We start from the raw sequence: 13,324 nt of genomic DNA, 5'->3' as shown, positions 1-13,324 counted from the left end.
TTGCTGATTCTCTAATAAAATATTATTAGATAGATCTGGGGTTTCGGATTCTCCCAATAGCTTTCTCACCAGAACAAGGAGATATTCCATCGGCTCATCATGTGTTGTATTTCTTTTCTTTTTTCTTTTTTTTTTCTTTTTTTGGTTAAAAAGGACTCGATGCTGCCATTTAGTATTACTGTTTAAAGATATTCTCTTTTATTTGTAGATAAAATGTTTTAGGTTTGATTCTCGCTAAAGATGAATTTGAATCACAGTATTATTGTTAGCTCATTGTGAAGTTTAGTCACCACCCCTTAGTATAGATAGCATCATTTATTCAAAAAATATATATCAGTTGATGGTTTCGCCACGGTAGTCCACCTCCTTTTTGGAGGTCGTGAACAAGCATTTCAATCTCCCCCTAGCCATCATGGTGTGATTCATCAGCGTCAGGAAAATAACCAAGAACGTGCCGTGTTGAATATGAATCTAAAATTCGTTCTCAACCATTGAACCACCCGTGGTGGTTATCAAGTATAGTATTTGGAGACAATTTATATAAAACGGAATTAATAGCCGCGTAGTATTTTCATTATGAGAAGAGAAGCGTATTGTGGATAAGGACTCTACGGGGTGCAAAAGTTAAAAGTATTTTCCGACCGCTTGAGCCAGTTGGAAAACCTAACCAATTTTGTGGCATGGAGCTCCAAGGACAAGTCTGCCGGACGTGAACTCCCAACCACATGTTTGCCATCGACAGGCAAAGAAGTATATGTAGAGATTTAAAGGATGTCAGGCCTAGCGCTCAGTAAAGTGCTTTCCAACCACTTTTGAATGAGTAGTGTGCTCAGTATATGGCATCCGAGAAATTGTGCAAGTAGCTTTGAGAGAATGTCAATTCCTCTCCACATGTTGAGTGAATAATGGAGGAATAGCTTATAGGTCATGTCTATTGCTTGGCTCATAAAATGATAGGACAATGAGAGAATTGAGAGCTAGAACTTTTGGGTGTCGCTTAAGGCCTAAAAAGGTCAAGGAACCCTTATAAGCAGTCGGACCACGAGAAGTAAACTACATTATTCAATTGTTGAGCTCTCTTGTAATCCACGTCAAATGTATATTAGACCATTACAGTGGTCGTAGCCCATTTTTAACGATGAACCACTCAAATGTTTTTGTTTGTAGTCTAGCTCTATATCTCGAGGCCACCAAGGGTTGGTCATGCTGGTTTTTGTTGACCTTCCAATTTTAAGCGTTAACAATTGACATGTATAAAAACAAGTGGAAGGATTTAGTAAAGTTTTATGAATCGTTTATCTATTTGTTATTGTTAATTGATTAAACATTAATTTTAATTGACGTTTTGCAAAGATGATCTTAACATAATGATTTATAATATGACTGATTCTGATCATAAACTCGAGTTCTATTAAAGTTTTCTACATTAGGTAGGAAAAAGTGAGTGTGATACCACTTTATTGAACTCATATAGGAATCACACTTCTACAATTGGCTAAAACATTACAGTATAATACCCATTACGGTTTAAGGTTCAATGTATTTTTGTCTTGAATTCAATATATTAAGGAAGTTGTTATTAGCACTTCAAAAATCCCATTCTACACTTCAAACTTTCTATATTTGGAAAGAAAAATACACTTGTGAGGAGTGTATAATAAAAATTTTGAAGTGCCAATAACACTCCCCTATATTAAACTCATAAATGTGATATAAATACATTGAACGCACGCTAATACAACATAAATGTTATAGATATCAAACTTAAACTGCTTGATTTTTATATAGATGTTACACTAACACAAGTTACTGTAGAAGCCTAGCCGACAACAAAAAACTTTGAGTAGGAAACTCGTTGATCTGGGAACAATCAAACCGCTTGGTCTTCCAATAAAACGAGAGAAGAAAAAGCACGGAAGTAATAAACAGCTGGGTCGATGGTGTTGGGACAGCAAATAGCATCTACCAGATTACCTACGATCAGAGAGATTTTTCAATATGATTAATATTCAGGATAGTATATTACGTGTCAGTATATAAATAGTAAGATATATGTGTTAAAAAGTTGATAACTTAAAAAATAAAATTTCTCATTACTTCTATTTTAACACCTGATATACTATTTATGCTCCCGAATAAACATTTCTCCACCTAAGACCAAACCAAGATTTAAGGACATGCCTGCGTGGGCATATCGCAACCAGACACGTACCCACGCTCGAGAATTCGGATTTAGGTACATGACGCGCGCTCTAGAAAGCGCGATTGGTATGTTTCAAAATCTAACCATGGTTCTGCATTATTATATTCGTGTTTCGAAGCATCCGGAAGCGAAAATTGTAAATAATACGTATCAAAGTTGCAAACGAGAGCGGCCCTACCCACTTATTGTGGACACGTGTCGATCTACTAGAATTTCGTCCAGTCCTATGTCTGTAATTCTCCAAGTAAAATGTTGTGAAAAGATCAAAGGCACCTGAGCTGTACTGTTGGGCTTATCATGTGTTTTTACTGTTCTTGTTTGTTGGTTGAATTCGAAGTACCTACACATTGGAAGAAAGCTGACCACATATTCAAAATTTTGGAAAAATGATCATCTCCATATCCTTTTTGTAGGGATCCAGAAGATCCATCAATCACAATCGTTCATCATATATTATGAGATCAATTTTCATTAGATAATATTTATAGGGATGTGTTATCCACACACTTATTTTTACTTCTCACACACCTCTTGTTGAGTTCTGTTCTTTGATCTTCTTCAATTCATCTGATCCGACGATTGAAAATTAAAAGAATGTATGAGGAGTAAAAAGATGTGTGTGAATATTACACCCCTATTTATATTCAATTTTAAATTTTAAATAATTTTTGACCGTATAATATACGATGAACGGCCTTGATTGATTGATTATCAAATCCTCATAAAGAAAATCCGAGATGATCCTTTTCCAAAATTTAGTGCCTTAATCTTGTTTGCACATGAGCAAAACATAATTAAATAAGAATAGTGATATCCATACCTCTTTTTATCTATTACATACTTTTTCACATTTTTGCAGTGGGATCAAGAATTAAAAAATATCAAGATAGAAATTAACAAGGAATTTGTGAAGGTAGAAATAAGTATGTAGATAGCTTCCTTCTCAAATTAATACACAATGGTCTCACTTTTCGTGTGACAACCCGTTCCAAATTTTACGTTTTTATTTTATTTTAAAAGCGTGAATTTACGAAATTGCCCTAGAGGCAAGGACTTTGACTTCCGTTGACCATCGACTTGAGAGATGTGGGACTTATTCTTTAAGCATATCCTCGTAGTACTCTTTGGTACGAACGTATAGGCGAAATCCGTTTGCGAGTCCGGATTATAACGGTATACTTATGGACGTTTGAAATTGGTTATTTAAATATTTGAATTCCCACATTGTGGGATTAGTGGACCAATTAAATTAAAGCGACAAGGAACCAATTAGAAAATAAAAGTGAAGCTTGCAGCCAATCAAAAAGAAAGAAGAAAAGAAAAGAAAAGAAAAAAAAAAAAAAAAGGGAAGAGAGCTTCCCGTGCACCCATACCCGCACCACCGCGAGTCCATCTTCCAAGGCCGATTCCGGCCAACTCCGGTGGATTTTTTCGATGCCACCACCACCATCTTGAAGCTCTCATTCCCCTCTACAAAACCCACCCAAGAACCACCTTGATTAACCATGGTATGGGGTGGTTTGAGGCCACGAAAGTTGACGAAAATCAATGGTGCTCCGGCCACCCTTTTCGATTTTCCGGTAAATTGGCAAAGCAATGGCCGATGCCACAACTTGGGCTTTGTAGCCCATCATCCCAGGAGCAAAACCCAACCAACCTTGACCCCGTTGGACCACCGTAGACGACGAATCGACGTCGGGAAGTTTCAGGCACCCGCCGGCTTCGTGGGCAAAATTGACCATCTTCCGTCCACTTTTGGACTTCGTGACAGGTATGAAAGTTGCTCCACTCACTGAGATCTTCATTTCTGTGAAGTTTTATAATTTTTGGAAATAGTTGGATTTTCCGGCGAGTCGGGGCGGCCGACCGCCACCCGCGGCGGCGCGTGGCCAGTGAGCTGCCAATGCTATTTTTAGGCTATGTCGAATGTTTTGAATTCAGTTTTGTCGTTTGAATGACGTAGGTTGATAGTTGGAACCTAAATTCATTACGATACGTTACTTGATAAAAATATGAATCGATGATCCGACCGTTGGATCGTTACCAAAATTGGATACATTATAATACGTAATATTTAAAGATCATAGAAATTTATGGATCGGGAATCCGACTTACGGATCTTCCTGAATTGGATTTGTAAGTTAGTAAAATAAATGTTCATGGCCACTTGTTTTAGGCAATTGGCGGAGATCTGACCGTTGGATCGTAATGAAATTTTAGTATGTTATTCTAGAAACATATTGTGGATCGTTGGGAGTTGCGGATTGGAAATCTGATATGCGGATCTTCCGGGTCAAGTTATACAGGGTTGTAAACCCTACCGTCGATCTTTGATCGATGGTTGACTTGTGGTCAATAGGTATCAAACTATTTTAGAATGTCGTTGAGGTTGTGTTTTATGTGAATTACGTATTCTTCAGATAAGAGTTCTGAGATGTGATTTGATAATTGGTCACAGGGACCAATCATTCAGGACGCCTCGATGTGTGCGCTAGAGAATCATAGCGTGGACTCCAGGTAAGTGGATCTTTTCCTTTTTATCGTACATATTGTTGAGAGTTCTATCGATACTTTTAAATTGATGAGATATAGATAAGTCGTACAGGTCACTATAGGTGACTCCGACTTATATGCTAGCCAGGATTGATGAGATATGGATAAGTTGTACAGGTCACTAGAGGTGACTCTGACTTATATGCTAGCCAGGATTGATGAGATATAGATAAGTCGTACAGGTCACTATAGGTGACTCCGACTTATATGCTAGCCAGGATTGATGAGATATGGATAAGTCGTACAGGTCACTAGAGGTGACTCCGACTTATATGCTAGCCAGGATTGATGAGATATGGATAAGTTGTACATGTCATTTTACATGACTCTGACTGGATTGATGAGATATGGATAAGTCGTATAGGTCACTAGAGGTGACTCCGACTTATATGCTAGCCATGATTGATGAGATACGGATAAGTTGTACATGTCATTTTAGATGACTCTGACTGATATATCACTTTGTATTGATTTAGTTCATTTGGCCTACTTATTAATGTATGGTGGAGTTAATGGCAAACCGTGGTTTTGGTCATTTCTGAGTATGGTTTGGATATATGTATATATGTTGTACTGTCTTATGGAAAACGATACGGGTTTTACATTTAGGGGCATTACTTTTAGAGAGGTAATAACTTTGGGAAACTTGGTTTTATTGCTTACTCACACCTTCTGTTTGGTGCCCTCCAGGTTTTAGCTGCTGAGTTTGTATCGACAAGAATCTGTGGCGAATCTTAGTATTGATGGATATTTTTGAGGGTATGATTCTTACCCATACTACTGTACCTTACTTATGCTCTGACATCGCGTGTGAAATGGGTTCGCTCCCACTCGTAGCACACTCTGGTACTTAGACACTTTTAGATTCAAATTTATTCACTTTTTGTACACTATCACATTTTATGGCTTCGTCACCTTCCAGGTGTCGGCCAGCACAGCTCGATTCAGGGTTCAAGTGGACTTTCTGGGTCGGGGTGTGTCATTTCGACCCTCGTATCGAATGGATTAAAGAAAATAAAATAATATAAATTAACAAGGAGTGTATGGGAGTAAAAATTGAGTATGTAGATAGTGTTGAAAAATATTAGTGTTTATTTAATTATTTGGATTTCGCTTGTTAGTATAAGATTTATGCCTAACCCATCTGAGTTTAGGTTTTTTAGGTTTTGTTCTTTATAAATGTAGCTTGTAGTTTAGTGTGATAAACAAGTTAGTAACAATGTGGTACTTTCGAGTTTTGTAGCCGTCTCAGATAATATGTAGTGTTCTCTTTTGTTTGGTTGATTGAGTGATATATTTGTTTTGAACTCTGCTTGTTTGTTCCTTCATTATGCGTACTTTGATTTTTCGCTCTTAACTAAAAATTGTGTAAAATTTTGAGAACAACTTACATAGTATAAATTTATATCGTAACATTTTGACTTAATAGAAAATCATGTATAAAATTTTCTGTACATACATAGCTTTGAACTGTGAATCGAAATGTTACAAGAAGTTAATCCACCACATAAAGCTTAAGAGTAATAACAAAAGAAAAATCTAAACGGTCTAATTCGAACTTGATTAAGAAAATAAAGAAATAAGTACATCTTGAAATGCATGCTCATGCAAAATGTACTTATCAGTGTTAAATGTTAATATAAAACCAACTATAAGCAACAATAATGCTTTCTAACTCTAATTTTGAGGACTCCCATTTGGATGCCCGCAACGGAAGACCGATAGCTGGAAATTAACAATGCTTAGTGCATGAACTCTTTGCTCATTTATTTATGTTACTTGAGATCTTATATCACACCACTTTCAAAACTTACAAATCATTGCTGGCCAGTAAATGGGCTCTCATGAGCCTCTAAAATATCTTTTGTACCATGACAATAAGTGGCGGATTCAAGATTTTAATACTGAATGGTCCCAATATAAAGGGAAAAAGGATCTTCGCTAGGTCATTTTCCTAGGGATTCCGTAATCGTGACCGTTCATCGTATATCGTGCGGTCAGTTTATTAATTACTATTTATATTTAATTTTAAATTTTGAATTTTGAAATGATTTCTGATCGCATGATATATGATGAACGATCACAATTACGGAATCCTTAGGATTCCCAAGAAAATGATCCGGCAAAGATCCTTTTCCATATAAATGCTCCAAAAAATATTAGATGAAATATAACTTTGAAAATTTAAATGATAAATTACAATTTTTCATTCATAATATGTGTACAAACAACATTACAAGCTATAAAGACTAAATTTGTCTATGACGAGGTTTTCATACTCTAATGATTTTCGCTTGTAATATCGTTTCATACTCCTAATTTCTACACATATTAATTAAGCAAAACAAAAAACCATATCAATTGATGAAGTAAAAAATATAAATGAACTAACCAACACATGATCCAAACGATATGAAAAAATCACAACAAATTAACAATAACTATAATTTAACATTCTACAATATTAATTTAGATTAAAATGAAAAATTTACTTAAATTAAAAAATGAAGAGATTAAATGGTAGTGGAGAAAAAACACCTGACTGGTTGTCCGTGGACTCAGTTTTTGGAGGAAGGGAGTGGAATTGGGGAATGGGATAACCAATTAGGCTTGTTAGTATTGGAATTGAAAAGTCAGATCTCTTTGACAGTTTGAATTTTTTTTGTTTTTTTTTAATAAAAAATGGCAAAAACTATATATCAAAGAATGGGATTTAGTATAGGCTCAAAGGTGGATGTCTTTTCAAACCAAACGCACCGTTTTACTTAAATGACTTGACTCAAAACGACGTCGTCTTGGCCAAGTCATTTGAAATAGAATTAGTATTCTTCTTCCTCCTGGTTTCCAGAATGCAAAATACCAGAACAATGTGCAGTCATTTTGGCCAAGTCATTTGAAATAGAATTAGTCTTCTTCTTCCTCCTGGTTTCCAAAATGCAGAATACCAAAATGATGTGCAGCCACGCTTCTCCTCCTGCACTACATGCCTAGACTTGGGTGGTCCTTAGAGGCCCTCACAGCCACTTATTTGGACTTCCGAGTGGTCCTGGGACCACTCGGGTCCCTTAATAGATTCGCCCCTAATGACAATGCTCCAATTGGTGTTATTCATCATTGTCTTGGTAAGTTATTGTCTCGCTAACTAGTGTTAATTGAGCTTCTTTGCTCCTTAGTCTATGGGGGTATTAACAACCATTTCTAGCTATTATTTTCTTTAAAAAATTGGTACGGTGGAAGATCTTGAATTTGAAACTTTCTATACTCACTGTTTCACGTGCAATAATATGGGGGCGTTGTTGTTTAGAAACACACAAACAACACATTTGCTTCCACATTCTGCAATACATGAGAAACCTACATACAATATTAGAGCCCAACTACTGTAGATTGTGAGGCAAATTAATAGTTTTATCGTAATACAATGTTTATATTTAGGGATAATAATAATAATAATAATAAAATACGCGTTATAACTTAATGAACTACTACATCACACCACTTTCTCACAGTCGCACCAAATAATTTCTTCTGACCATGAGATTTAGCCGCCACACAACTAGTACCCTAAGGACGGGGATTCTTTCCACTCCCTATTCCGCACCCCCTCCTCCCCCTCCTCTCATTGTTTTATTTTCTCCTTTCTCTCTCTCTACAAAGTATAAAAAAAAAAAAAAAACAAGATGAGATTTTGAGCGTTCAAATAGAAGAGGAGAGAAGAGGAGGAAAAGGGAGAGAATCATACTTCGTACCCTAATCTAGCTTTAGAACACAAGATTGAGTCTAACGTGAATTACTATTATTTTAGATAATTTTTATTAGCACTTCAAAAATTTAATTGTGCACTTCAAGCTTTCTATAAGAAAAAAATACTTTCATAAAAAATGCATAATTAGATTTTTAAATTGCTAATAACAGTTCTGTTATTTTTTTTTTACCATAATCGTCTTATCTAGTTTTGTAGGGACGTTATTTTCAAACATAAGTGACAAAAATGTACAAAGGGAACAGAAAGATCACAACCTTAAGTTTGGTCCAAATAAACTTGGCCCATTGAAAAAAATTATCAGCAAGGCCGCACAGGCCTGCGCTGCAATCAACCCACCCCCTCATTGCCTCCCAGTTTCAAGTGCCATCTACGACGCCGAGGCCTTCCTCGTTCAGCTCTAGCGTACCTCGCGTTTTGCAGACACACAGAAGAAAACGACATAAAACGGATAAGCACGGCGGCACATTGTCACCCACCACCGCTTCTTCACTCTTTCTTCTTTCAACCTTCTGCCCCTCTCTTATGTAATACTTCTCCTTCCATTTGAAAACGAAAGAAGCTCGCTCTGCTTTGGGTAAGCTCTCTCTCTAGCTTCATCTTTTCTTCTCTAAGTTCATTTCTGTTTGTCACAAAAAACCCAACCCAACTCTGCAAATTTGTTTTTCTATCTATTTTCTTTGCTGTATTTCCGTTTAAGCATGGTGTTTTGAGTAGTGGGTTGTGGTTTTATACATAAGTGGGTGAAGTTATGGATTTGATGGTACCTGTGAAGCAAACCCCTGATGGGTTTTGCTCATTTCACAGAGTTGGTAGGCAGAGGACAAGAAAGACTGGTAATTTTGGAGCTACGGTTTGTGGTAAGGTTGGTCCCACCAAACCCAGTTCTGGGAGGCTCTTTGTGGGCTGCAGAGCTCGGTTTCTTGTTCTCTCTGATAGCATTCAGTGTAGAATACAGGACGGTTACCAGAAACATAGGCGAAAGCGTGTACTTGCTGTGTCGAAAGTTGAAACGTTTAGTTCCAATGGTAGGCTGCAGAATGTTGAGTATGCCCCACATGGGGGTTTGAATGGAATGGACTCTTCCAATGGTTTCGAAGAATTTGAGAGTAACAATCATCTCCGCAGGTTGGTTAGAAATGGGGAGTTAGAAGAGGGATTTAAGTTTCTAGAGAACATGCTTTATCGCGGTGATATGCCGGATATTATTGCGTGTACGAGTTTAATCCGGGGGTTTTGTAAGAGTGGAAAGACAAAGAAGGCGACTCGGATTATGAACATTCTAGAAGACTCCGGGGCTGTCCTTGATGTTATAACTTACAATGTCTTGATCAGTGGCTACTGCAAGGCTGGTGAGATTGATAATGCCTTGAGGGTTTTGGACCGGATGAGTGTTTCTCCAGATGTTGTTACGTATAATACAATTTTGCGTACTTTGTGTGATAGTGGGAAATTGAAGCAAGCAATGGAAGTTCTTGATCGACAGATGCAAAGGCAATGTTATCCAGATGTGATTACATATACCATACTGATCGAAGCAACTTGTAAGGAAAGTGGGGTTGAGCAGGCGATGAAGCTTTTGGATGAGATGAGGAGCAAAGGATGCAAGCCTGATGTAGTCACTTATAATGTTCTTATAAATGGAATTTGCAAGGAAGGACGGTTGGATGAAGCAATCAAATTCTTGAACGGCATGCCATCATCTGATTGCCAACCAAATGTCATTACCCACAATATTATTTTGCGTAGCATGTGCAGCACCGGGAGGTGGATGGATGCTGAGAAACTATTAGCTGAAATGGTCCACAGAGGCTGTTCTCCCAGTGTTGTTACTTTCAATATTTTGATTAACTTCTTGTGCCGGAAGGGTTTATTGGGTAGAGCAATTGACATTTTGGAGAAGATGCCTAAGCACGGTTGTACACCAAACTCCTTGAGTTACAACCCATTGCTTCATGGCTTTTGCAAGGAAAAGAAGATGGATAGGGCGATTGAGTATTTGGATATAATGGTTTCTCGTGGCTGTTATCCTGACATTGTAACCTACAATACTTTGCTCACAGCTTTGTGCAAAGATGGAAAGGTTGATATCGCTGTTGAGATACTTAATCAACTAAGTAGCAAGGGTTGCTCTCCTGTTCTAATCACATACAACACAGTAATTGATGGGCTCTCAAAGGTGGGGAAAACAGAACGTGCCTTAGAACTTTTGCATGAGATGCGCAAAAAGGGTTTAAAGCCCGATGTAATTACTTATTCTTCTCTTGTGGGAGGGCTTAGCAGAGAAGGAAAGGTTGATGAGGCAATTAAGTTTGTCCATGATTTGGAAGATGTGGGCGTCAAGCCGAATGCTATCACTTTTAACTCCATCATGTTGGGGCTTTGCAAGGCTAAGCAAACTTGTCGTGCAATTGATTTCCTCGCTTATATGGTATCTAGAGGATGCAAACCTACTGAAGCAACATACACAATTCTCATTGAAGGCGTAGCTTATGAAGGGTTAGCAAAAGAGGCTCTGGAGTTATTGAATGAATTGTGCTATAAAGGGGTTATGAAGAAAAGCTCTGCTGAACAAGTGGCAGTCAAGATGTAGATGTACGCAGTTGGTAGGTCATTGTTTAAGTATTGGCTTTGAATTTCGTCGGCCTTATTTTCATGATAATGATTTCCATGGTGTCCAAAATATGTTTTCTTTAATTCACTCATTTTCTTTGTCTCGAGGAGCAAAATCCAAAATCGATTTTGTTAGATATCCATGTACTCTTCTCGTCATTTTATTTGATCTGATTCTTGTGCTTTGATGAATCCATGGTTGTCTGTCGAGTAGTTTCCAATATCTAAAATATTTATACTTGCTCTAGTTTTCCACATTGTGCCAACCTGTAATCAATGTGATAGTTACCTTTAATGCTGCAAAAGATTAACTAAAGAGTTGCTGTTAAAAATTGTATCATTGCTCTTTAATTTTGTGATTTTTTTTGTTATATTCTCTTTCCGTTGTTAAAATTATTGTTTGCGATTGTTTTGGCTTGAGATATTCTGTATTGAAGACTGATTCTGAGTAGCTTGTACCGTGTCCGATTTACTTCACACATCAAAGTTGAAAGGCGTCTGAGTAGCTCATACGGACTAAGTTTAAACGTAGTAGTTAAGGGCACATTAGGTGGACCGGACAATATAGGATTTCGTATTTCGGAGCGGTTAGGCTAGGATTGGATTTGATAGGTTGGCTTTTTGTCTATTGTTTGGTGTAGTTTAACTCCACTGGATTTGGATTGGATTGAAATGTGAAATAGCTTAGCTTAAACAGAGAAGTTGAGACCACAACGACGACAGACGGTTGTTTGCGACCCCCCAATCACCAACCCACGATGATCAACCCCGAGGTTTGCGACCTACGACCTCCTCCTGCATTCAGATCGACACTCACAAATCACAACCCGCCAACCCACCATCATCCACAATGCTGGTCACACTTCTAGAAGGGAAGTGTACGATTTCCACATGCAATCAGAAATGAGATTCTGAGAAAAGAAGCACGACGGTGCTACAACGACAGGGAAACTTTAAAGAAAAGCTTCCGGTACTGTTTATTTTAACGAAAAATCATATTTTTACACTAAAAAGTCAATTTTGGTACAATTCACTTTACCCTTTATTTTGTCCTTATCGTTAAAACTCAAAGTTTTTAAGCATTTTTCATTAGTTTTCCTCCACAACAATGCTTGCGATGACCCCGCGACGATGCTTGGGATGACGCAGCAGCGCTGCTCCAACAACCATGCAATGAAGGAAAGATACGATGACAGAGAGCAGAGGAAGATGTTGACATAAAGGAGGCGGCACCTCGCCTCATCTGCGACGATTAGACTTGTAGCCCGTGTGTGGGGTTTGGTTACATAATCTAGCTATTTTGAATTCGTAACCTATCCTGTCAAAATTCCATTTAGCACCACAAACAACAGACTTCCGACTCCATTTTAATTGACTAGAACCCATCCCATTATGCCCACCAAACGGGCCCTAAGGTTCTGTAAATTAGGCTGCGGTTATCTTGTCATTGACATTCACCCGAGTTGGTGTGGTTCCTCCCTGCACTTATCTTAGGGAATCATATATGCATGCATCTTCATTGACATCCACCTGAACTTGGTGGCTTCCATCTGCACTACGCCGTGTTCTCATAGGGAGTCGGTATGCATCTTCACTCACATCTGCCTGAACTACGTGGTTTATGTCTGCACTAGGCCATGTTATCACAGAGGATAATGCACGATCATTACCAGGGTTCTGAATCCTGATCTTCCCGTGCAACATCACAGATGCATGACGTGCGCTAATGTCATCAATGCTTGTGCATGCCAGCACGGACGTCTATGAGACCAATACTTGAAAATTGAAACCGTTATTGGTAAAAGCACCAAGTCATGGAGAATATTCCATCTCCCAGAGGAAAAAACGAAGGTGTTTTTTCTTGCTGGGGACGTATAAAGTTGAAGCTTCCATGGATAAGAGGATTAAGACGATATACAACCGCAAGGTAGAGAAGTGTTGGAAATCCCCGTGGCCGTTTCCGGTCCGATCCTTTGAGCTATGCACAGAACTTCGACGATGGTTGGGACCAAATGAATGATGAGGACTCTGCTAAACGCGGTTTCTCAGACAGACATGCTGCCCCTTCATTCAAATCACATGGAGATCATAAGGAACAAACTTTGTGTTACACTATACAAAAGTAGAGGCAATAGCTGATTCATAAGCAATGTTATTTGATTCAAACTCCCATGGAGATCATAAGGAACAAA

General features: G+C 38.1%; 1 protein-coding gene and 1 long non-coding RNA gene across 3 annotated transcripts; both read left to right on the top strand.

Moving 5' to 3' along the window:
• The first annotated feature begins 3,457 nt into the window (after nucleotides 1-3,457).
• Nucleotides 3,458-5,654, top strand: LOC148694611 (uncharacterized). Its single transcript, XR_015965725.1, has 3 exons — nucleotides 3,458-3,974; nucleotides 4,662-4,720; nucleotides 5,447-5,654. It is a non-coding gene; the product is annotated as an uncharacterized LOC148694611 (long non-coding RNA).
• A 3,172-nt stretch (nucleotides 5,655-8,826) lies between these two features.
• On the top strand, nucleotides 8,827-11,324 carry LOC137718230 (uncharacterized). Of its 2 annotated transcripts, none has more exons than XM_088699146.1 (2): nucleotides 8,827-9,096; nucleotides 9,220-11,324. In XM_088699146.1, the coding sequence occupies exon 2, from the start codon at nucleotides 9,271-9,273 to the stop codon at nucleotides 11,110-11,112; it is 1,842 nt and encodes a 613-aa protein (XP_088555272.1). In that variant the 5' UTR covers nucleotides 8,827-9,096; nucleotides 9,220-9,270; the 3' UTR covers nucleotides 11,113-11,324. The 2 variants fall into 2 exon arrangements, with proteins under 2 accessions (XP_088555272.1, XP_088555273.1); XM_088699147.1 differs by having other exon boundaries at nucleotides 8,828-9,096; nucleotides 9,327-11,324.
• Nucleotides 11,325-13,324: the final 2,000 nt, after the last annotated feature.

This window comes from Pyrus communis, chromosome 8 (genome assembly GCF_041283825.1).
Source record: "Pyrus communis isolate YQ-2024b chromosome 8, ASM4128382v1, whole genome shotgun sequence".
Taxonomy (NCBI): Eukaryota; Viridiplantae; Streptophyta; class Magnoliopsida; order Rosales; family Rosaceae; genus Pyrus; species Pyrus communis.
This window is presented reverse-complemented; position numbering and strand designations above follow the sequence as displayed.

Coding starts and splice junctions, on each gene's coding strand:
- LOC137718230 (XM_088699146.1), top strand. CDS start 9,271: ATGGATTTGATGGTACCTGTGAAGCAAACCCCTGATGGGTTTTGCTCA.